This window comes from Vipera berus, assembly GCF_964194415.1.
Source record: "Vipera berus genome assembly, chromosome: 2".
NCBI classification, from domain to species: Eukaryota; Metazoa; Chordata; class Lepidosauria; order Squamata; family Viperidae; genus Vipera; species Vipera berus.
Window position 1 is genome coordinate 37,101,030 of NC_138203.1, and position 25,659 is coordinate 37,126,688.

At 34.8% G+C, this 25,659-nt stretch overlaps 1 protein-coding gene across 5 annotated transcripts in view; it reads left to right on the forward strand.

Moving 5' to 3' along the window:
• The window catches only part of XRCC4 (X-ray repair cross complementing 4), a 113,729-nt gene that overhangs the window by 82,723 nt on the left and 5,347 nt on the right, over positions 1-25,659 (forward strand). For all 5 annotated transcript variants that reach the window (XM_081321314.1, XM_081321315.1, XM_081321311.1 and 2 more), the window contains one exon: positions 1,004-1,148. In XM_081321314.1, the coding sequence (XP_081177440.1) occupies positions 1,004-1,148 (145 nt within the window). The remainder of the gene's footprint in view (positions 1-1,003; positions 1,149-25,659) is intronic.

Genomic DNA, 25,659 nt, shown 5'->3' on the forward strand with positions numbered 1-25,659 from the left:
TTGGAAATATTTTTAAGAAAAAAAAGGTTTGAAGATGTTAAAAAAATGGTAGAGCTACCTCTAGAGAGAATGTAAGCATTTTTTTAAAGTTTAGAACGCTAAGCTAATAAGATGAAAGTTTATTCTTGGAAGTAGCATGTAACTAGATTAATGTTCATTTCACATCCTACTGCAATACACTCACACAGGGTTGCCCTAGAAGACTATACAGAAGTTTCAAGTGGTCCAGAATGCAGCATTTTGAGCAGTGATGTGGGTGCTTCAGTATGCCCATGTAATATCTCGGCTTTGCAAGGTGCACCAATTGCCAGCTTGCTTTTCAGTCTAATTCAAGAGGATGGTGGTTACCTATAAAGTCCTTTGTGGCATAGGGCCTGATTACTTGAGGGACTGCCTATTTTATATATCTCCCAAACCACTTCAGTTTTGCAGGGTCAGACACTTTGGGGTTCTTGAATTAAACAATGTTATTTATTGGGATTCTGGAAGTGCACCTTCTCTGTAGAAATAGCTGCCCTCTGGAATAAATTTCCTCTTGAATCTAGATGATCCTCGTTCTGCTTTTGTTTGACAACAAAAAATGGGATCCCTTATTCCATTCTATCAGCACTGTTGCACTTGCCATCTTTTACCTTTTACTGATTTTACCGTAATTTCCTTTGTTTGATTATTGTGAGTTGCCCAGAGTTGTTGGGAACTGGATTACATAGTATGTATGTATGTATGTATGTATGGTTTGAAGGTTGATTGCATAGTCAGCTAGATGTTTAGAACAGATTTGGTATAAAGTGGAGAAAGAGCAAACCTAGCATGCTGAGAAGAAGCAAATGTTAAAAGGAGCAGAAGAATACAGTATGACCTAAATTTTGACCAGAGAAATAAATGTGCATTTATCAAGGTATCAACAATTGTAACATTTGCTATTCATATGCCTTATCATAATGCTCCCAGAATTGATAATTTAATCCCATGTCTTACTATGTTATCTGTTCTGTTCTGACAGTCAAACCCAGAAGAGATACGTTACTTGGTAGTCCAGATATTACTGATACAGTTCCAAGTAGAAAAAGAAGACAACGGCCTTCAAAAATTGGAAATACTAAACCAAAGATTGCATTACAAGATACCCAAACTACTTCAAAAGAAAAGTAAGCTTTTTTAAAAACATATATGAGGGATAAACCTATAATGCAAAAATCTCGGTATGTACATAAATACTTCATTATAAAAATAATATACACATACAAACTTTTCCAGATAAAAAATTATATCCTAATACTCTACCTAAACTCAGTTATCTTATGCCTTTTGGCTATAGAAAAAATAAAATTGTGTGGCCATTTGTAAATCCTTAAATTAGACAGAAAGGTTAATTCTTAAGATGACTTTTACTGTTTCAGACATTGCATCTACCAAAGCACTACTTACTAAAGTGTGCTTCTTTGAATAATTTTGTGATAGTCTTTTTATCTCTAATGTTTGGTTACATAAATTAATCTAAATGATTTTACTTATGATTTTCCTGTTGATTATTCTTATAAAAATCCCACATGAGCTACAAGAATTCTGTATAATGTCTACCATCACATAAGCATTCCAAGAGAGAAATATAGATGTGCCCTATTCTTTTCATGTTGTAGGCACCATTTAAGGCACTTCTGGATTGAAAGGATTAGTCAGTGACATCTCTGTTACCCGAGGGATGTCCGTGTGGGCTCCTTTTGTGTCCCTGTCAAGGACCTGGAGCAACTGATGGGAGCTCACTCCACCACGCAGCAGCACTCGGGTCTCGAATGTGGGCTTTCTAACCTCCAACCTAACCTTCTAACCACATGAGCCACCATGCTCCTTTAGTAAAGATGTTACCTTAGGTCATGTCCCCATACATGGGATTCTAACTTATTCACACCTGATGGAGAGTGAAAGTCATATACAATACTAAACATGGGGATATGACATAATGTAACATCAGTATCTCTGCTCTGAGCGATTAAGGGAAGCTACTGCATTTATACTGATTCTGTAACTATTTAACACTAGGACCTGGAAGGTACTGTATATAATCATTTAAAGTTTGAATGATTGTGAGTTCAGTTCCTCGTAAAGAATTTGAACCCCGTAAAATAACATCTGGCCACTCATTTCTAATGAATCCCAATAGGACAAAATTGATCACATGATCTTTCGGGTAGAATAACTGAAAATATTGCATGTGAAAAATTCTAGAAGTTTGTTAGATGTCTTAAACCAGATCTTTTTGAGCTTTCCTTGATTTTTATGCATTAATATATTAGATATATAATAATTTCTAACTGTCCTCAATATTTTTGGCAACTCTTAAGAAATTTTAGTATGTTAATTAGAATTGGTAATGTTATTTTAACATTATTTTTAATTGTGGCTAATTTAATATTAATATTTCAATTGCAACTTAGATTATTATGTGAAGTTGTACTATTATTTTCTAGTGTGTGATTTTACTTTTAAAACTTCAGAACCAGTGGTGGGATTCAGCCGGTTTGCATCACTTCGGCAGAACTGGTAGCTAATTTTTTGTTGCCCAGGCCCAGAATGGACTTCTGGAAGTGGCATCCACACAGAGAACCAGTTTTTCACACATTTGAATCCCACCGTTGTTCAGAACTAATTGTTTTCCCTCTTCTTCTGAAATTTAACTAATGTCACTATTTACTCCAAGAGAGAAAAGGATAAACATACTTTGGTTCTTTTCTATGGCACAGTTCTTTTCAAGACACTAATCTATATATTTAATAAACTGGCATATTGGCGGATTAAACATATGTGATTAATATCCTTTAGGTAATTCATTTCCATTCATATTTCTTCTTTTAGACTTCTTTTATTCTGCCTTTATTATTTTTATAAATAAGGTAGTAGACATGCCTGATATCTCTTCCTCCTCCTATATTTCTCACCGAAACAACCCTGTGAGGTGGGTTGGACTGACAGAATAACTGACCCAAAGTCATTCAGCCAGTTTCCTCAGTGTCCTGGGTTCTAGGCCAGCACCTTCACCACTGCACCAAATTGGCTCTTTTTAAAAATCATCTAGAATATCACAGATATAACTACATTTAGCTAAAGACAAAACACTTTTTTTTCAGCAAAGTGGATCAAATGTTAATGTTACTTTTTTAGTCTTGTTGTATACCTGTTGCATTTTTAATGTTCCATTTATAAATGTTATAAATGTAAGCAGCCATTTAAACTATTTTAAGTTTCCAATAGCTATTTGCTTAAATAAATGCTACTTAACATAGCTCTTTACAATTAAGACAAGAAGTAATGCTAGAGATTCGTTGCTGGATTAGTAATTAGCATGGGTATTTACAAATAAATTATGTTCAGATTTTTTGTAATAATCTGAATTTTCATGTTGGAGGGCAGAATCTTTATGCTGTTTTCTACCAATTTATAACTAAAGTGATTGATGTTACAGTTTTATTTACCAAATTATTCCTTTAGATGAACCATCACTATATGTTTTGGCTCTTATTATCCCTTTCATGAAACAAGCAAACAAAAAATACAAAATGGCATTATCAGAAGAAAGGCTTCTTTGTAGTTCAAATGCAATAAGGTGCTCTATGTAAAAAGATTTCATTATACCAGTAAAGTACATAGTAAAATAAGTCCTTGGGTTGCAATCTTGACTGAACTTTTTGCAGCTAGTGGAACATTAAGATTACTATCATGGGATTCTGGTTGGAATAGAGTTGTTTTGCTTTTTTGCAAAAGCATTTCCAAGAAATCTCGGGGAACAGAATCACTCTGTACATCAGGATTTTAGAAGGGAACTGACATAAACTTCAAAATGAACCTGCTAAATTGTGATCAATATATTTTTCCATTTTGCAAATAGCAATGTATAGAGGTTACAGCAATAAACTTCTAAGGAAATGTCTGCTTTTTATTATAATGGGCACAAGGCTGGCCTAACTCTTAAATAATGGTCCTGTCTCTTACAAAGGGCAGTGATGATTCTTAGTCACAATCATAAGATGTTTGTTTGTTTGTTGAATTTTCACACTTCTTAACTGCCCATCTCCCTGAGAGGGGCTCTATAACAATAACAATAGGATGGGAACGGTTTTCTTTAGCTCCCTGTATGTTTTGCATAAAAGTACTACTGAATGTTTATATCTACTCAGAAGGATGTAGGAGAACACAGGTTTTAGAAATTGGTTTGGAAGTAGTAACATTGGTGCTTCTTGCTGTGTGCCCCTTAAAAACAGGAGCCTTGAAGTGGGGTAGGATTGAACTTGGCATGCTGAGTAAAAAAAGTGAAGCCTGTTATATTATTTGCAGGAAATATGAATGATTCATTTATTCTAGCTATGGCAAAAATCTTCAGCTTATTTTCTGGGTCATGACTCATCTTGCATCTGGATCCGAAACCAGTGTGGTCCAGTGAATAGTTTATTAGGCTTGGATCTTAGAAACCTCATTTCATATCCCAGCTCAGTCCTGGTCTTACTGGGTGGCCCCAGGCAAGATGGTCTCTGGGCTGATTCCTCCATCTGTAAATGAGAATGTTAAAAACTAACACCGCTATGCAACTTTTGAGGATGGGTAAATTTATTATGGAAGTCTTATCATAAGTTATGATACAAGATAACTGAACCGGGATACTTGATATTTAACTAAGGTTTGCTCCTTTTTAAAAACCAATTCATGTCCTAGTTGTGTTAAAGCCCTAACATAAAAACGGTCTTTGCTGAATAATGCTAGTTGAATTCTCTTGCAACTACTACATTTTTGTGAGGCGGATCTGAAAGCCACGGCTTTGCATTTTGATGCTGAGAACTCTTCTCTCCTGCTGCCACTCTGTCAATTATACTTTGAATTAGAGTGGGTTGCAAACAGAGATCAAAGAAAACTAAAGACTAACATTATGGCTTTTCCTTCTGGTGGGTGTGAGACTGACCTGTGCAAGGACACTCTCATGGGAATTTTAAGTGCATGGCTGCTTATACTACCTCATTTAGTAATCTATATTATCTCCTTGGGAAATGTCTTACTAAAGTTGTGTAGGATTTTCTTCAAAATACTGTAGAGGACATAAACAGCCTTTATTTCGATAACCCTCTGCCTTCTTAAAAGCATAGAAAGTCTGGGGTACATCATGAATTCCTGAAGGATTATATCTCTTCTTTTGCCTAATTTATTGCTTGTGGCTCGCCTGTTTAAACCCTGAATTCAAGCTTTGTTTAAAATGTGGTTTGCTACTACCAGTGATTCTAACTGCAAAACCCTTGGCTTATCTTGAATTTCAGCTTTCTTGGAGGACCCTGCAGACGTTGGTATTGTTGTCTAATATGAAGAAATATTTTACTGAAAAGGTTTAACTCTCTGAAATTGGATGCCCATATAAAAAGGCATCAACCTTTTCCACAGCCCACGGAGAGTATGAAGTTTATATATATTGCAGTCCTTTTTTTAAAAAAAAAATATTTTCTCTCAAGCATACAGTACATGCTAACATAGCACTGCATTTTAGAAACATTTACTTATTTTAATTTACTGGGTGTTTAGTGCTTTTATAATGTTCTTTTGCAAGAGTTTTATACAGATAAATTGTTTTGGGGAAGAATAGTACTGTGTCTTCTAGTTTCTGTTCTAAGACTTTCATACAAAATCTTTAGCAATGGAAAAATTAAATAATTAAAACAGTTCAAACATTTACAAAACGTTAAAAACTCTCTTCTTCATCCTTTACCTCTTAATCCCAGAAAGTTATTCAATTATAAAATAACATGTTATTTTACCTATGCATTTTAAAAAAACTGAAACCAATTTTGAAATCTTTAAACATTTTATCCTGTCTGCATTATTTTATAAGTAAATAAGGTGGTGAACATACACAATATTCCTTCCTCCTCCTGTTTTCCCCACAACAATACATTTGTGAGGTGAGTTGGGCTAAGAGTGACCAGCTCAAAGTCATTAGTCAGCTTTCATGTCAAAGGTAGAACTTTGTGGCAGGAATCACTAGTTTGTTTTTTGTTTTAGGTAGCAAAGTACCTTTATCCAAAATGGAAGGACAGATTGAATTACTAAAATCTTTGCTTAATAACATACATCCCTAAACCAAATGAAATGAGAGATGTCTGTGGGGTATTATTTAATCATATTAGCTGCTGTAAAATAGTAGAGTGTTTGGCTTCATTGAAGAAAAGGACAGGAGTGGCATGGAAACTGGATATTAATGCAATACAGTACATTCTCAGATTTATGCTAATTTTATTTGCAAATCATTTGTAATTGGAGGAAATGGAGGAGTAGATATGGTAGACAGATCTTGTATATGCTGTCTTTAATATGAGCCAAAACATTAGACCTATACTACCGTTTCTGTTTGCCGAAAGCTAATGAGTCATTTGTTCACATGTGACCATAAAAGTGGGAGGTCTCCAATCTGACGTGAAATAAAGCATAATTCCAATTATAGTAGCCAGCTAGAAGACTTGAGTTATAGTTAAAGCTTTCATGTCATATTTATTAAAAATGATGTGATGTTTTTCTTTGAAGTTCATTATGTTTCATGTCAATAAAATTAAATGATTTTCATAGGATAAGCTTTTGATCAGTCTTTGGAAGCTGAAACTACAATAGATGGTACCTTTTTTCCTTATAAATTGCATTGCTATAGGCTACATAGTTTCAATTATATAAGCAGAATTACAATTTGGAAAACAATTTAAATTGCTAAATAAGAATATCTAATTAAATAATTTGTATTAAAGAAAGCTCTTCATCTTAAATATTAGATTAGGTCTAAATAAAGGTATGTTCACTTTTGCTCCATCACTGGAACAATTTAGTCATGGCTAATTGGCTTTATTAGATTCCAACCCTATCCATAATAAAATTATTAGGTTTTTATTCATGAAGGAGTGTAGTTATTTAAATTAATTTACCATTTTAAGGGCTCTTGGTTTTGCAGAGTTGGAGAACTCCTGCCTTGTGGAGTGGAGAAATTGATGTGAAATTAAGTGGTTTGTCTAGTTGTTTTGGTCCCTTTGATACCTTTAAAGTCCCAATGATCTTCAATTGTGTCCATAAACAGATTTGTATCTAGATTACATGAAATTTGACAGTATTCTGGGAACAAATCCCTTTAATCTGAATTACTCTAGATAATGACATAGGCAGCATATAATTTAAGTAAATGAAACATAACTCTTTATACATGTATGTAAAGTAGAAGGGCATTGATACTGAACATTTTCTGTAATTTGTCCACATAGGAACTGTATTGCTGCTTTCTTATGTTTAACAGATCTGGGCTGCAAAAAAAATCTTGACAGCCACTAAGTGGTAACAAGGGGATATAGAAGAATGTGTTTGCTGCTGTCTAGCAGTCATCTGGAGATTTGCAGCCTTAATCAGATAGCCCCACAATATCTACAGAACAAAATATGTTCTAGAGCCAATGTATTGAGTATTGTCAGTGAATAATAGCAAGCACTGAATGTCTCTCCTCTATAATAATTCAGAGTTCCGAAAGTTGAAAATGATTCAATAATAACAAAATGCTTAGTGTATGTATTTTGTGAAGGTATGCTCTGTTGTAATTTAATTTAGTTTAAAAACGTCTACATTTTTAAAATCTATTGGAACTTGGTTCTCGGTTGAATTGTTTTTTATCATGTGTTTTGACAACTGTGTCTAATTCTTTGAATATATACTCTATAGAAAAGTAAAGTTTTTGGCGTTATTTGTTTTTTGCCAAACTTCTTGTAATTCAAAGTCAAAGTTTCAAAGATTGGACAATTTGACAAGTTCAAGCCCTCTTAAAAATGTTTGCATAAGATCTATCCTTATTTGTTTGTTTGTCTGTTTCCTGTCTTTATATTTTTATAAATAATTTAAAGTAGCAAACATACTTAATACTCTTTTTTCCTCCTATTTTCCCCACAAAAAAAAAACCGTGTGAAGGTGGGTTGGGCTGAGAGAAAGTAATTGGCCCAAAGTCACCCAGCTGGCTTTCATGTTTAAGGTAGGACTAAAACTCACAGTCTCCTGGTTTTTAATATGGTGCCTTAACCACTAAACCAAACTGGCTCTCTAATTATTACTCTAATTTGTTATATAAATTATAGATTTATGTTTATAATTACTGTATAAAAATAGGAAGACGTAAATATGAATTTAGAATTTGCCCTTACAATAAATTTGAAAAACATTGATTAATTTCTTCTGGATTTATAATGAAGTTTCCTTTGAAATCTGAAAAAAAATGTAATGATATAATATCTGGCTAAAGTCAAACATGATCAAGTATTACTGAATCAGTGAAGTCACTTAATAATGACTAAATAATAATTATTACTGAAAAAAAATTATGAATTAAGAGCTACAGTATTACAATGTATCTCCTTATGAGGCTTCATGCTTGTGATTATTTTTAAATGAATTGGGCCGATTTTGTATGAAATGTATCATTTTAACAGTATGTGAGAATGACCTTGGGAGCAGGACGAAGAGCCATAGACTAGCCCAGCATCATGCAAAAAGTATGACAGTCCATACTTTGGACAGATGGGAAGTGGGAAGTGTTTCAGAAGTGATGCTCCCTAGTTTTTTGGATAGTAAAGGTAAAGGAGGGAAGCAGTACTTTCAGATTTGCAAGATTCTGTTACCCTAATCTTACAATAAAAATAATTTTAGTACTCATGGTTTTTGCTTCTTGTCTGAACTACCTCAAAGGCCTGACACTTGATCCCCAAAAGTGTAGTTCTTTTATGCTATGATGTCATTCTTATATCCTTTTCACATCCTGAATTAGAATTTTGGTTTTTGCCTTTCTATAGTATTTTGGGGTGAAAACATAGCTCAGTGGTAAAATCCAGTTCCTGAAATATTGAGTTAACAGGATTAGTAGTTATAGAAAAGATGCATAAGGCTGCAGGTCAAATTACATATGGGAAGATGTACAAATGGTGTGATCTAATCCAGGAAAGTTTCTTACACAATATTCATAAAAATTCCAGAGAGAAACTCAGTGTGTATTGGAGAAATGTTGATTATGGTTCCAACAATCTATTTTCTACGTGTCCTCTTATTATTGAACTCATTGTTAGCATGGTATTAACCAAGAGAGTTTTGTTAGGGTGAAGGTCCATGATTAATATAAGCCCTACTGATTTTAGTGATAATATTCTAATTATGACTCTTGACATGCCCATAGTATTTAAACAAGGAGTTTTGTGAACCACTTTCACAAATAAATGCTTGGTGGTTTACAACTTATTTAAACTAAGCTTCTAAATAACTTGTCTGAAGAAGATTAGTGTGGACATACTATAACGTGAGTCTGTGTAGATGGTATTTTAGTTTTGTATGTATGTTTTATAGAGTAACATAATCTCTTCGCCAAATACTTGAAAGATTTTGTAAAATTATGTTTTATATTACATTGAGCCTATGGGAAATAAGGAAATGCTACCACATGCTGAAATATTTTAGAAGCTAGTGTTACTATATGCTTTCATAGACTATTTTCATTATATGGGATATTTTCAGAAATCTCATTATAGTAATACATATATGAAAACTACTTTCAAGTGTCTGTTCCACCTCTGAAACAATTTGAAGAGCAGTTCTAAAAATATTTGATCAATCAAAAATTGTTCTCAACAGAGCATTAGTTTCTTCATTGTAGTCCTGGTGCAGATATACAATGGATTCTGTACTTTTTCAGATTGTAATTTGCAACTTCCTAGTAAGCATGAAGAATTTATCTTTTGATTGCACAGGCATGTCTCACCTGGCCCTGCTCCTCTCAAGCCTTCTCTATCTTGACAGTTTTTAAATTACAATTTTGTCAAGTAGTTAACTATTTGTAAGTCTTTATCGAATAGGTATACACAGAGTGTTTGTCATGAATGTGTAGTCTGCAAACCCTACCCCACATTTACTGGCAGTGTGATAACATCTGTGTCAGTCAACTTATAAAAGGGGAAGCTGTCCTTTGTCATATAGGAATGAGATGTCTTTGACACATAGATTTGGCCATGCCTTAACTGCTTCTTTTCCTGAATAGAAAGAAAAAAAGACTAGTGGTAAAATTCTGTGGAAATGGAAGAAAAAACTGCTGTATCTGAGGTGAGGAAATTAGCATGGTATAGCATCCCCAATAAGGAATGAGACAACTTGCCACAGCCAACATGCTTGCAGCCAGCTTCCCATGGCCAACTTGCTATGGAACAATTTGACACGGCCAACTCACTGCAGGCCAACTTGCCATAGGACAATTTAACAATTCAATTTAATTATTCAAAATGAATAAAAAAATATTTTAATTTTTGACATTCACATTTCATTCTGTCCCTACTTTTGCATCCTTTCTTTAATTATTCCACCATTTCTTTGATATTAGTGTAAATCTTGTCCCACAGCGAATTGTCTTATGGCGAGTTGGCTGGGGTAAGTGGGCTATTGTGAGTTGGACATGGTGAGTTGGCCATGGCGAGTTGGCCATGACGAACTGTCATAGATCTTCCCCAATAGCACTTATACATAGAATTACCACAAAAGTTTGAGGAAGTGCAAGGACAAGAAATACAGGACTTTATTCCTTTTCTTAAGGTACAACTAAAACTCACAGTCTCCTGGTTTTTAATATAGTGCCTTAACCACTAAACCAGACTGGCTCTCTATTTATTATTCTAATTTGTTATATAAATTATAGATTTACATTATAATTACTGTATAAAAACAGGAAGACATAAACATGAATTTGGAATTTGCCCTTACAATAAATTTGAAAAACATTGCTCAATTTCTTCTGGATTTATAGTGAAGTTTATGTTCAAATCTGAAAAAAATTGTAATGATATCATATCTGGCTAAAGTCAGCCGTGAGGGCTCAATGAAAACAATATAAATCAACAAATATCTGTAGTAGATATACATGCTATAAGATTTGTGATAAAGCAATGGATTAGTGTAACCTTCCTTAGTTTCCTCACGTGAACTTACATGTAGTGAGAACAACTAAGTAAAATTTTCATACTTGTGCATTTTCCTTATATGTCTTCCTCTCTCATTCAGTGTTTGCAAGAAGAGAAATTATAGAGAGAGAAATGGCAGATGCAGTAGAAACTTAGTCTTAGCCTGCACACTGGGATTACAGCTGACTGATAGCTATATCAGGAAACGCATTCATTCAAGCTATCTACAGTCTTTAAAGCTGAAAACTGAATTTATTCTTCTCCTAGTTCTGAGAACTGGAATGACTCAATATCAACTTCATAAAATGCAATCCTTAACTAGGAATTAAAGAGTTGGATCTAATTCTACCTCTCTATGCCAGTTGTTCAAAATAAGTTACTGTACATTCAGTTTGGCTACTATTAATTTTGACAACAAAATTGCGTTGATGGTAAGACAAGTTTATAAATGTGGAGAATCAATTTCAGCGTTCTGAGATGATTGGAAACAAGGCTGAAAGAATATTAATGTACCTCCACTCAACACTAGAATTCAAGAGACAAACTCCAAGGAATTGCCAAATATTCATAAATGATTTAGTATTTTGCTTTTAAATTTCCTACTTGACATTTTGGCAAGCAGGGCAGACTATCAAAGTAGGGCATAAGTGATATTATTACAGTTAGGGTTTGTGTTGCTTAACTAATTGTTAGTGATTAGCTGAGGCTGGGATAAAATTATTCTGACAAAACTACTTTTTTCCGCCATTTAACAAACTATCTAAAACTAAAACTAAAACCTGAGGGCAATTTAATTTGTGGCATGGGAGCAAACTGCCATGTTATTGTTCTATTTTAACGTCTGCAAAATAAAGTAAGAGTTTGAAATGGAAAATCTTGAATGGGCTGAAAAAGTGCCAATAATTTCAATTTCATAATTGAATAACAGAATATAATATTCAAATATATCATAAATAAAATGTAGCTTTCTCTCTGGCACATTGTTTTCATGTTTTAACTATACAAAACAAAACTGAATCAAAGGATTGTCTGTTTTCTTTTAAATATTAATACATGTTACTATTCAATAACGAGTTTATTTTGCAACATTGATTTTTTTCATTTTGTTCAAAATGTGTAAAAAGAATAAAAATAATATGTTAGTTTTGACAATTCTAAAAATGCTGGAGAATATAGTAATTCAAAATGCTGGACCACAAGTTTAGCTACAACTTAAAAAAAAACAACAACCTGAAATTATGAGTGAACTGTCCAGACCAGAAATGAACTCCACAGTTTACTGAGCCACAGAAGAAATAAATATTCTTTTCCCTCATGCGTAAAAACTTCACTTGGAAAAGCAAGATCTCCGATAAAACCCTTGTTTGACTTTCACTTTAAGTGTATGAATTACCAATGGGATAATATTAAATTTTAAAAAGTAATTTGTTAACAAAGAACTATTGATTGTTTCCAAGTCATGATCTTCTTCCTTTATTCAGCTGTCTGAAGAACAATGCCTTGTCTGTATTGAAAGAAGTTATTCATTTGCTTAATTTACCATTTTCATTTTCTTAAATCCTATCCAAAACTAAATTTCTAATTGAGTTAACTGTGAGGACAAGATTAGATAGCTACTTCATTTCTTCTGTTTCATTAGATAATTAAAATGATGCTAAAAGAAATGTATTCTAGTTTACCCGATGAGCATAGCTAAATCAGATACTTGTCATTCAGGAAGCCAGCGTCTCCATCTCTGATCAATATATTGCTCAGGATATACTTTATTCTATGCCGTCTTGAGAATGCTGCAGTAGTTAACATCAAGCCGATGCACTGAATCAGGAGAAAATTCAATACTGAATCAAAGAAATTCAGTAATTTTAATGGATGTTTTGCATCCAGTTTTTATTCAATCAGCTTAATTCAGTCTTAGTGAATCAACTACTGTATTTAACTTAACTAGCTGACTCAAATCATGGATGCTCTGCTTATTTCCAAAGTATATTGCATGCCTAATATTTTGGGATATAAGGCAAAAAGGCAGATTTAAAACTGGCATAAAAAACCCTTACAGCAGCATTTATGACATCAACTATGTTCTAATTCTTATATCAAAATAATATTTTTTCTGTAATAAACTGGTTCACATGAAAATTAAACTGAAAGTATTCCAAACTCAAAATTTTTATGTACAAAATATTGTACAAGGTTACTCTTGAGATCTTTTTTTAGCTATCTAGAATTTATATATTCTAGATTGTATCTTATTTACATTTTCATATACTGGCATTGCATAGGGCCTAGAGATTAAGTTTTGAGTTGTTTCTAAAAAAAGATATTGAAACTTGGCTTGCATTTATATGTTGCTCTGGCATCCATTAGTGAGTGGCACAGCTGAGAAGGGATTCTATAGCATTCCCCCTGAAAATATTTTGTGGCCTAAATACTTATACCCTGACTGCTCTTTAGAAGGCCAGATCCTGAAGCTAAAACTCAAATACTTTGGCCACCTAATGAGGAGGAAGGACTCACTGGAGAAGAGCCTAATGCTGGGAAAGATTGAGGGCAATAGAAGAAGGGGACGACAGAGAATGAGGTGGCTGGATGGAGTCACTGAAGCAGTAGGCGTGAGCTTAACTGGACTCCAGAAGATGGTAGAGGACAGGAAGGCCTGGAGGAACATTGTCCATAGGGTCGCGATGGGTCGGACACGATTTCGCAGCTAACAACAACTGTGGTGTTGATTGTCAACTAAACTGAATAAACAGTGAAAAAATGGGGTGCTGATGATGTATGCTCCTGAATGAATTTGGGTTCGAAATATATTACTAAAATCTCAGTAGTGGATTCTCAAACTATATTCAGATTTCAAGATGGAACTAATATTTTTAGTTCTCTTAAATTAAATAGATCTTGAAAGTGAAATCAAGACAACTCATTTCCTCAGAAATTAGAAGAAACTCATTTGCTCTGATTATTTTTTATTTCCAGTAAATTTCAGAGGACCTCTCATTTTAAAAAGTAATTATTTGGAGAAAATCTTATCTTTCAGGCAAACACAGTATTTTTGAAAACAAAAATAAAATGACACCTTTCCCTCAAAAGGAACATTTTTCTATTAGGTCACAGTTCACATGTGATATGTATATTTCGACATGTGAACTATCTCAGCTGTTGCAGTTAAAATTTACCGTATTTATCGGCGTATAACACGCACCGGCGTATAACACGCACCTCATTTTAAAAAGGAAATTTCAGGAAAAAAACTTAAATTTCAAATAAATAACTTTAAAGCAATATCGGCGTATAACATGCACACATCATTTGCCCCCTATTTTCAGGAAGAAAAAGGGGGCAAAGTTTCATACAAAGTTTCATACAAACTTCATTCACAGCTGTGATGTATTTCTACCTACATTAAAAGGGTAATTTCACAGCATTTACCCTAATCAATTAAGTTGATGAACAGTCTTATTGTAACACATGAAACTATCTGTGTGGAAAACAGTGACAATAAAGATGACTTTCTCCAGAGAAAAATGTACCACCTGCTCTCAAGGTCTGCCTAGATCGCGGGTGTCAAACTTGCCACATCACGTGACGTGTCACGATGTATCGCAACTTTTTTTTTTGCATTACTGGAGCTGGGGTGGGTGCAGCATACGTATGATGCAACCGGCCTGCAGTTTGACACCCCTGGCCTAGATGGTTGAAAACACATCTGCCTTAATTGAAATAACAGTTGCATTGCTTCCCAAGAGTTTCATCTATTGTTACATAAGCAGATTTCTCTTTCTTTCCTTCCTCTGAATTTAAGCAGAACAATTCCAGAGGGTTCCTAACTTTTTAAAAATTTTGGAGGGATTTTGCAAAGGGATTTCAGGAAGATGATGAATGTATTCCACCAATCTTACCATGTAACGCAGATTTTAAAAATCCCAATAGTATATTGAAAGGAATAAGAAAAGGAGTGAAGTCTAATTTCTGACCTTTTTTCTTTTTGCACATTTGGATAGGTTTTGAAACACGCTGAAAAAAATTAATCTGCAAAATGAACTCGTTATAGATTAGTTACAAGTATTAATATTGTAAATGAAAACAGATATTTTTTTGATTCAGTTAAGTTTTGTTTTGTATAGTTAAAAGATGAAAACAATGTGCCAGAGAGAAAGCCACATTTTTTATGATATATTTGAATATTGTATTCTGTTATTCAATTATGAAATTAAAATTATTGGCATGTTTTCAGCCCATTCAAGATTCCCATTTCAAACTCTTAATTTATTTTCCAGATGTTAAAATAGTAAAGTGTGGCAGTTTGCTCCCATGCCACAGATTAAATTGCCTTCAGTTTTGTCCTCTGCATCCACTCTTTTGGCCTTGTAAAAGGGCCTGAAAATCTAGTTCTGCCAACTGGTCTGGGGCCCCAAAAGATACATGTCATTCTGGAGTGATTAATGAACTAAGATAAGACCCACCCTCCTACCTCCTGCCCATGTGCATCGTGCTCCCTTCCTTCCAATCTGTGTTAACTTTAAATCAGTTTTGCTGTTAATTGATTTTAAGCTGCCTAGACTCACCTCTATGTGAGATGGGTGTCGTATAAGTTAAATAAATAAATAAATAAATCTTAAAAACAGTACATCATTTCAAAACCCATATAATACATCTTGGAGCAACCTAAGCATGAATGTTGAAGCAAAAAATGCAACATCAGATTTAACCAAACACGTGATACTTATTAAGGTATGTGTACACACAGAGTGGGACGCGGTGGCTCAGTGGGTTAGGACGCTGAGCTTGTCGATCAGAAGGTCAGCAGTTTGGCGGGTCGAATCCCGAGTGCCGCGTAACAGAGTGAGCGCCTGTTACTCGTCCCAGCTTCTGCCAACCTAGCAGTTTGAAAGCATGTAAAAATGCAAGTAGAAAAATAGGGACCACTCCGGTGGGAAGGTAACAGTGTTCCGTGCGCCTTTGGCGTCTAGTCATGCCGGCCACATGACCACGGAAACGTCCTCGGACAAGCGCTGGCTCTTCGGCTTTGAAACAGAGATGAGCACCGGCCCCTAGAGTCGGAAACGGCTAGCATGCATGTGCGGGGGAACCTTTACCTTTACCTTTACACACACAGAGAGAAGAACACATTTATCAAGTACTATAGTGAATTCTTGGCAAATGTGATATATTCAAGAGGACATCCCCACTAAATCTTAATATTCAGTTAGGTAGAGCCAAAGTTTGTGAGATTTATATAGAGCAGGGCTGGCTCAAATTAAGTTCTCACAAAATGAACCTTTTTATTTCTCTGATTGTACCGTGTGGAAGATGATTACTTCTTCATACTGTACTGGTACAGTGCAGATTGGATGACTTCATATTTAAAATAAATGGAACAACAATTAAACTGTATTCACTCAAAATCCATTTATATTTCAGTAGTAGAGCTGTGCAGTATTCAAATCTTAAGCAAGAAAGTTACCTTAGATTTGGTAACATTTGCTATAACTGCTTATGGCTTTTTAAGGAAACCATGCCTTTTCCTGGTCTCCTACAGTAACTTTGTGGGCCCAGGAAAATGTATTTTGGGGTTAAGGTACTGCCTCCTTATCTCAACTGCACCTTCTGAACCTCATTGACTTGAATGTGTGCTTTTCTGGGCTTCAGCCCATACCAGGCGAAATCAAGAAAAGATTCGTATCTTTAAGGAACTGATGATAGGTACAGCAGTCATACTCATATCAAATCCAAACATCTTTCCCATTTCAGATTTGAATATTGCACACTTTTGGTCAATACGGCTCACATGAAGCTCTGATAACATTCAGTGGCAAAGTTGTATAAGAATTCTGAAAATCCCAAAGGAGGAAAACACTTTTTCACAAAACTTCATTGACCATTTCCTCAGTTTTAGACTTTTTTTGTTGATGCTCCCACCGCCTTTAAATTTATCTCACTGATTTCATAAGCTCTCTTAAATTATTTAAACTTTATTTCTTCAGATAGAAAGGAAAAATTCCAGTAATACTATTGAACAACAATGTTTGCAAATCTTTAAAAGTAAAGCTGAATTTCAATGATAAATTGATAATTCTTCTTGTTATAATCTCAAAAATACATTGTCCTTCCAACTTGTTTTCTTTTGTTAGCTGAAATATTTGTTCTGCATACATATTCAAAGATACTCCATAGTATTTCAATGCATTTCCTCATAGTTTTAATCAAATTTATTTTACATTTTTGACTTATTAAAATTACTTAATGATATGCGAAGCATTGAAAGAGGTGCTTCAGAACTTGTGGGAGCAGATGCAAACCACTTCTTTTCATGGTGTCAAAGCAGCTGTTCCTAGTTGTTGATGAGATTTGCATGGCTTTTTCCAGATGCTGCACATGCTCAGATACTTAACATCTCTGGGAAGAAACATGCTTTGCATGGTCCTATTCAGATAAGAATATATAGTTTTGCAGAATTATAATTATTTTTTTATTTCTGCATTATTTTGATTTCTTTATTATTCTTCACTGGCCAAGTATGATTGGACACACAAGGAATTTGTCTCCACTGCATAAACTGTCAGTGTACATACAAACAAAAATGTGATATAATCATAAGATACCAATAGGAGAAGGTAATAGGAAAGATGAGAAGGATAATAAATTTAAATTTAAACACCTAGAACAGGGGTCCCCAACCCCGGTCCATGGACAGGTACCAGGCCACAGCATGCCAGCAACCAGTCTGCACAAACAAGCAAAGCCCCATCCACAGGATGCAGGCAGCTCACAAAACCACGCACCCTCCGGTGCATGGAAAGACCTCTCTCCATGGAACCCGTCCCTGGTGCCCAAAAGTTTAGGGACCTCTGATCTAGAATATATTTTCTTAGTAAATACAGCACTGTTAGTAGTAAAAAAAGAATGCATAAAATAATGTAAGCATTAATACTATGATTTCTTGCACAGATGAGCCACCAGTTGCCTCATGAAAAAACATCTTTGGGACAACTGTGACATGGATAACCAAGAATCTCCATAGACATTTAGCTGTATACTATTTCCTATTGTTACATATACTAAAGTAATTTACAGATAATTAAAGTGCAAATAATATATTAAAACAATTTGAATCCCTTAAAATTATATATAAAATTTAAAAAGTTAACTGGAGTGCAAAAATAAAATCCAAACCATACATACCACATCCATACAGGTAAGATATTGGGAGGGAAGCATTGCCTAAAATGAAATCTTATCTATTTCCATCTGCAAGTCAGTCCTCCTCAATGTCTGCTGTGTTTCTGTATGATGCAATTATACTATTTGATTGCTGTTTGATTGTTGAGACATTTCTTGGCTAGTCACTATTATACTGGGGAAATGAATTATCCTTTTAGTAATAGCTGAATATATTAGGTTGCAGCCTGAGAGAGTTGACAACCTCATTTATAAATATCTGGTTCTCAAACTTTTATAAAGTCCTCTTTGAAAGTCATCAGATCTCTGGGGTTCTTCCTTATCTCTTTGCCTTTTTCAGAAATAGCATAGCAGCCAAATACTTAGCAAGTAAACTTCAGCTAATTCTTCATGTTTTAAAATGTGCACTGACATGAATTGCCAGTGAGGCCTGAAGACTGTCAGTTGGAACAATTATTTCTCCTGAGTTCAAACAGGTCTCTAGAGTCTCATGCAAACCCTTTCTCCAGGCCTAGTGCTGAAAGCTTTTAAACTTGGAATATGCAAGGTAATATATATGCTTGTTTGCTTATCTGCTTAAAAAAACAGCAAGGGGTAGAAAAAAAATCAATAAAAATAGTACAGGAAAGAAATGGGAAAGAAATTGGTACATGCTGACAAAAGATATTTTGTAAGTATAAAAAGATCTGGTCCTTTTCTTATGTTCTTTTGCTCTTTAAGGCAGACAAACTCGCCTTTATTTTATTTTTATTTAATTTCTAGAGCTGTCTCTTTGTAAGCATGGAAGAAATTTTAGAGATAAAAATTAAAGTGGACATTTCAACTGGAGAAAAGATTGAAGGTTGTGGTGAATAAAGTATAAATTTGATGCAATAAGGGAAAAGTGGGAAGTAGTAACTTCTTGCATCGTAATTGTAGGGAAAACAGAGGATGGGCTAAGAAGAAAAGGAAAGAAGGCTGATGCAATTATCACAAAAAAGGGAGTTTGGACTTGTTACTGTGGCCACTTGGGAACCATTGTTGCTGTTGCTGCCTTGACTGCAAGCAATTTTGTACAATTTTTTGTGGAATATTATATTTATATATATATATATATATATATATATATATATATATATATATATATATATATATATATATATATATATATATATATATATATATATATATATATATATATATATATTCCATTTATATCCCGCCCTTCTCCGAAGACTCAGGGCGGCTTACAAGCTTAGCAGTAGCCTTCATTCTATGTATATGCCTGCTTATTAGGGCTTTCACACACCCCCAAGCAGCATTATTACAAAGTCAGCTTAATTGCCCCCAACAATCTGGGTCCTCATTTTACCTACCTCGGAAGGATAGAAGGCTGAGTCAACCTTGAGCCTGGTGGGATGCAAACCTGCACTATAGAACCTGTCACGTATGATTTATATGAACAGCCTTTTGGCTTCCTCCAGAGACCTGTTCCAGCAAAGAAGACTAGTGGCAGAAATAGGTGGAAGTCTCTTTGCTATCCACAGTGAGAAGCAGAAGAGTGCAGGGATAGGGAACATAGACTGCTTGGATTTGTGGTCTCCAAGGACACCCCTTTTTATGGGCCTGAATGGCGTCTTTTTCACAATACTTATTTGTATGTGGCATTCGGCTTATAAAGGAATATTCTGATTTTCCTCAGCTAAGAAAGTAAAGCAAGTGGGGACCCAGAAGCTGCTCTCACTCTTAGGAATATGTTGTCCCCCAGATCTGGCAATATCCCAAAATGGTTGAAATGGCTTTTCTGAAAGGCATTTGGTGACTAACACATAGGCTTTATTTCCCATCTGTAAAGAGTAAAGAAAATGAACTTGACAGAGAGAAGGAAGACCTGTTACCATGGCAGTGAACAGATAAACATTGCAAAAGCATCTAAGATAGGGGGTAGGCAACCTTGGCTCTTTTATGACTTGTGGACTTCAACTCCCAGAATTCCTGAGCCAGCATGGCTGGCTGAGGAATTCTGGGAGTTGAAGTCCACGAGTCATGAAAGAGCCAAGGTGATCTAAGACAAACACAACCCAAATTCACACAAAAATCAAAGGAGAAGAATATTCATGATTCAGTAACAATAGGCAATCTTAATAGAAGTAATTTTAGGCAACTCAGCATCTCTTTCTTGGTCTGATCTACCTTGTAGGGCGTGTCATCATCTGATTGGCAAGTGCAGTATTTTTAATTTTATAGACGTTTTATGAGCATTATGAGCCATGGTGGTGCAGTGATTAGAATGCAATACTGCAGGCTACTCCTGCTGACAGCCAGCTGCCAGTAGTTTGGCAGTTCGATTCTCACAGGCTCAAGGTTGACTCAGCCTTCCATCCTTCTGAGGTTGGTAAAGTGAGGACCCAGATTGCTTGGAGCAAAATTCTGGCTCTGTAAACCACTTAGAGAGGGCTGTAAAGCACTATGAAGTGGTATAAGTCTAAGTGCTATTGCTATTATGATTATGGTTTGTACCATTTTTATTGATTTGTGACATCTACTGGTGAGTAACTGTGGTGGTTTAGAAATATCAAAGATGGATAAGTCTATTGGCCCAGGGTTATCTCAGGTATCAAAAGTCCTATTTCACAAAGGACAGTTTTATGTTTGAAGAAAATCCTAGTTGGAATTTAGCACATAGTTAATCTGGTTTCAGCATATACTCTCATGAGATGTATTGCATTTCCATTTAAATGTAATCATATCATCACCATTGTCATTATGATGCAGGATAAAAAAATTTATGCAAATATTCCTTTTTTTTCTGCAGACATTGTAAAAATTCTGAATATTTCTTTCTTGTATTTCTATTAAGGATAAAACAGAAAAATGATTTCTCCCTCAGCACAAGAGATATTTCTTCTAAGCAGCTGGCAAGTTTACAGATGTCCCTGCCTTGTGCTTTCTTGCCTTGTATTTAAACTAAAAAAGGCTTTATAAGTGCAGTTATTTACTGAAGTGTGCTGATGTCATTTTAAAACAGATTGTTTTCAATGTGCAAAGAATAAAGTAAGTGTTTATAGGACACTTACTTCATTCTTTGCGTATTGAAAACAATTAATGGGACATTTTTCACTCCTGTCTCATAGTAGCCTGCTCATTTAAGATAATTTGTGAGTGTTTTTACTTGCAGAGAAGAAAAGAAAGCAAGGTTGTACAGACTCATTATACTTCTATGCTGTGTCCCCTTGTATCAACCAAATGGCAGCAATTTTGAAAGTATTTCAATATATTCTTTGATATTCAAATTGATCTTTACATCATATGTTATTAGAGACACCTGCTGCCACTTCTGTGTTCAAAGGCATATTGAAACTCTCTTTTAATGTGTTTTTTATTTGCTTTGAGGAATTTTTGTCTTCAATTGTAGACTATAGCAATTCTTTCATGAACAACATGGTAGTAGTGATGGTGGTGGTAATGGAAACTGGGGAGAAATTGAGTAATTCAGATGAAAAGTATGACAACTTAGTTTGACACATATTTTTTATTTGTGTTTATGTAAGCTAAAGGAAGGTAAAATGGAATCAATTACAATAAGAATATTTCCCGCATGTTAGTGCTTCCTTTGAAAGTGCCATTTCTTTGAAAATAAACTAAAATCAGTCTGTTAGGATGATTTATACTCTTTTGCCTGCACAATATCCACACTGCACCCTTAAATCGTGCCCTGTCCTGTGCTGCACTGATAACAACTTAACCCTAAGTCGGTTTAAGGCAAACCAGTTCAGATCAAGATATTTTGTCAGCTATATGCAAAATATTCAGTTCATACTAAGAACTCACACTTCTACTTTGGACACATTATGTGAAGACTCAGCTTTCTGGAAAAGGCTGTAATGCTGGGAAAGATAGAAAAAAGAAAAACAAAACCAAAAGATGGCCAACAACTGGATGACTCAGAGTGGCAATGAATGCACTATTGGAAGAATGAAGGCAAATATACATGTTTCTATTGGAAGACCTGAAAGACCAGGCTAAGAACAGATTGTCATAGAGAAAATTTATCTCTAGGAATGCTAGCAGTCAAAAGCAACTTGATGGAATATAGTTAATCACAGGCTCAGCCCAGTCCCCTTCCACTCCCCCCAGTAAGATAATATAATAGCCTTATTGCTCTGCCCTCCCAACTTTCTACTCCAGGAGTTAAATATGTTGTGCTCTCTCTCTCTCTCTCTCTCTCTCTCTCTCTCTCTCTCTCTCTCTCTCTCTCTCTCTCTCTCTCTGTGTGTGTGTGTGTGTGTAAAATTGGATTGCTGACAAAGAATTAAAGGGAGACTGATATAGCTATTTCAAGCTTCTTTGCTCTTGAAGCTTGAAATAGCTATATCCGTCTCCCTTTAATTCTTTGTCAGCAATCCAATTTTATTAATACAAACAATTGTCGCAGTTGCGACTGCCACCTGTGGATGGCCCTAGTTTGGGCTGATACAGGCAAAAGATTTCGCCCATATTTGGGTCGACGAGGTGCTCAAGACACTCTCTCTCTCTCTCTCTCTCTCTCTCTCTCTCTCTCTCTCTCTCTCTCTCTCTCTCTCTCTCTCTCTCTCTTATGTGTGTGTGTGTGTGTCTCTCTGTGTGTGTGTGTGTGTGTGTGTGTGTGTGTGTATAATGGAATGGAGATTTTCTTTCCCTGAGCTACCGCTCAGCTTTTTTATTTTTATTTTTTTAAAAGGACCACATATGTCAGGCATGTTAAACTGCCAGCCCGCAGGCCGGATGCATCACACTGAAACATGCCTATCCCATTAGGCAATGGGGAAAAAGTCACAATACGTGTCACGATGTCATGTGACATTATGAGTTTGACATGCCTGACATATGTCATTGTATGAAAATATAGAATTCAATTGTGTTTCCCACTGACTGTTGTATTCATTTGCTCAGTTTGCATCAAATTAATGGACTCATATTTGTCATTTAATTACATTGCAATTTATGGTAAAAAGTTTTGTTGATTGAGTAAGTTTTAGTAAAACTGGTGTTGGGCTGTTTTATTGTTACTGAACATTTTTTTTGTTCCTTTTGTTTTTTTTTAATCTATTTTTTCACATTAATTTTGATTGCATTGCTCTTCTTCCCGTGATATTTCAGTTTATTCTTTGGATCTTACTAACTTGCATGGCAGTATTATAAGTTACTCAGAATATGAAAAGGTTCAGTAGTATACAGTACACATTGAATGAATGAATGAATGAATGAATGAATGAATGAATGAATGTTTGTTTTATATCTATGGAATGAAAGTAATGTAAATGTGGGGCATGCATATCCTTCACTCACAAGATTTGTCTAGCTCTAAGTCCTACGTAAGGTTGGCATTAAAGATTTAAGAATACAGCTGTCTCTAGCCATCTATCTAGAGAAGACTACATTTAGCCTTTGCTGTCTGCTGGCAACCTCTTCTCAATTGAGTTCATTAATTCACTTGTCTACTCAAAACATTACTCTGTTTGTCACTGTTTTGGCTACCATTAGCTATTTAGAGGAGAAGGGTCGATTTCATCAGCCAATACTATTGACAGTAGTTTTATGAAAGTTTGCCTGTGCTTCAAATAATGGACTAACTCATTATATTTTGTACACATCTCTCCTTTGCTCTGATTATTACTGCTCTTTCTTTAATGTGATAAATTGATTGACTGAATAGTAAGATATAAGCACATCTATAAAATTAAAGTACTTTATATAATTGCCTTGCAAATAATTTCTTTTCCAAATAATAAAATGTAAAAAATGAATAGCTTCATAAAAGCTACAGTTGTGATCCCTCAAAATTAACATACCTATTAAAGATATTATATCAATTTTAATAAAATAATATTTTATTAGGAAATAGCAGCAACAAAAGAAATTTGAGTGATGAATCTAGATCTGTCCAGGTTTCATATTATTACAGTGGTGAAGTCCCATTAGAATAGAAGCCAACACACTCACATTATTTTCTCAGAAATACTATGGAAATAGCTTTTCCAGGATGATTTTTAACCTTCCAGATTACCTATAGCTCTAGCAATCCCCAAATCAGGAATTTGGTTCAACTATATTCATAGATGCCTTACAGCCAAATCAAGGTGGCCAAAAAATCTTCTATATAAGGGTTTGCCTACCAGTTGTCAGGGCAGCCCATATATAGCAGAAAGTATAAAAACACATTGTGATATTTGATGCAGAAGTGGAATAGAAGAATGGAGGCAGAGGTTGTGATATGTAGCATGTTTGATTGTTTGTATTTGCAGTGTCTAGGGTTTTTTTTCTTCAAAAGATGATGATGATGTTACCTCATTTAGTAATGAAACATGTGCAAGAAAACAACAAAGCTCAGAGAGCACCAAGGATTCCACAGTTCAATCCTCAGCTACACATGTTCTCTTCCATTGGTAATGTTATCTGTTTTCTGTATGGCTGTAGTTGCACTATGTTCACATAAGTTGTGTTGAGTTGTAGGAACTTCAATAAAACATTCCAGAATTATCAAATCCGGGGTTAGAAAATCATTATTTTTCCAAGACGTAATTCTATACCAAGAAAGTCTTGAGAAGGTCACAGAAGAACATTATTCAGTTATTTCAAGATGATAAAATACAACAAGGGCAAATTATTAGTGTACCTGCATTTCACAAAGCATTCTTCTGTGAGATTTGCCTCTGTTTGCAGACAGGAAATTAGCTCCCAAGTTAAATAATTTACTTCCTGCAAGTTTATTAACAATTGATAGAAGCATTCCTGTCTGCAAGACTAACCCACTGCAGAATTTGATAGCCACTTTTTCCAAAGTGAATTACTCTTTCCCACGAATGGGAAAAAACCAACCACCTGACATTGTAAGGAGCTTTGTTAATCTTTGTGTATAAATTATTGGCAGATGTTAGTGTAATGCTCATTAAACATTTACCTTGAACAACTATTTCTGAAGCTAATGAAAAATGATGAAGACTTTAGAAGGGGAGAAAGGCAACCAGAGCAGGTTTTAGTGCTGCTAAAGTTTAAATTTAAACTATCATTTAAAATGCCTGGTGTCTTAACACCAAATTGACTCGCAATTCATTATTATTACCTTAAGAAACTAACATGGAAATATACAGCTCATAACCTCATTTTTTTATTATATTTAGAATGATATATTGATACATAACACTTTTTTTTCTATATGGTGTGAGATTTCATTAGTTTGCCTTGCCATTGTGGAATCAGTACATAACAAGAACATAAATACTGCTTGGAATACTTCCTCTGTAGGAGCCACGTTGGGAGCAAATGGCAACAAGATAGAAGAAGGAATTAATTATCTTGTATAATTGTTTGTCTCTTTATTTTTATTGGTTGTTAGAAATGACTAATACTAGAAGAGAACATAATTGAGACTGTAATAGAGGATGTGTTCTTTTTCATTAATTAGAAAATGTATATATCACTTTCCTCAAGTTTCCAAATAGGCTCAGTGTGCTCACTTGTTGTTCCAAGCAGTTTGCGTTTAGAT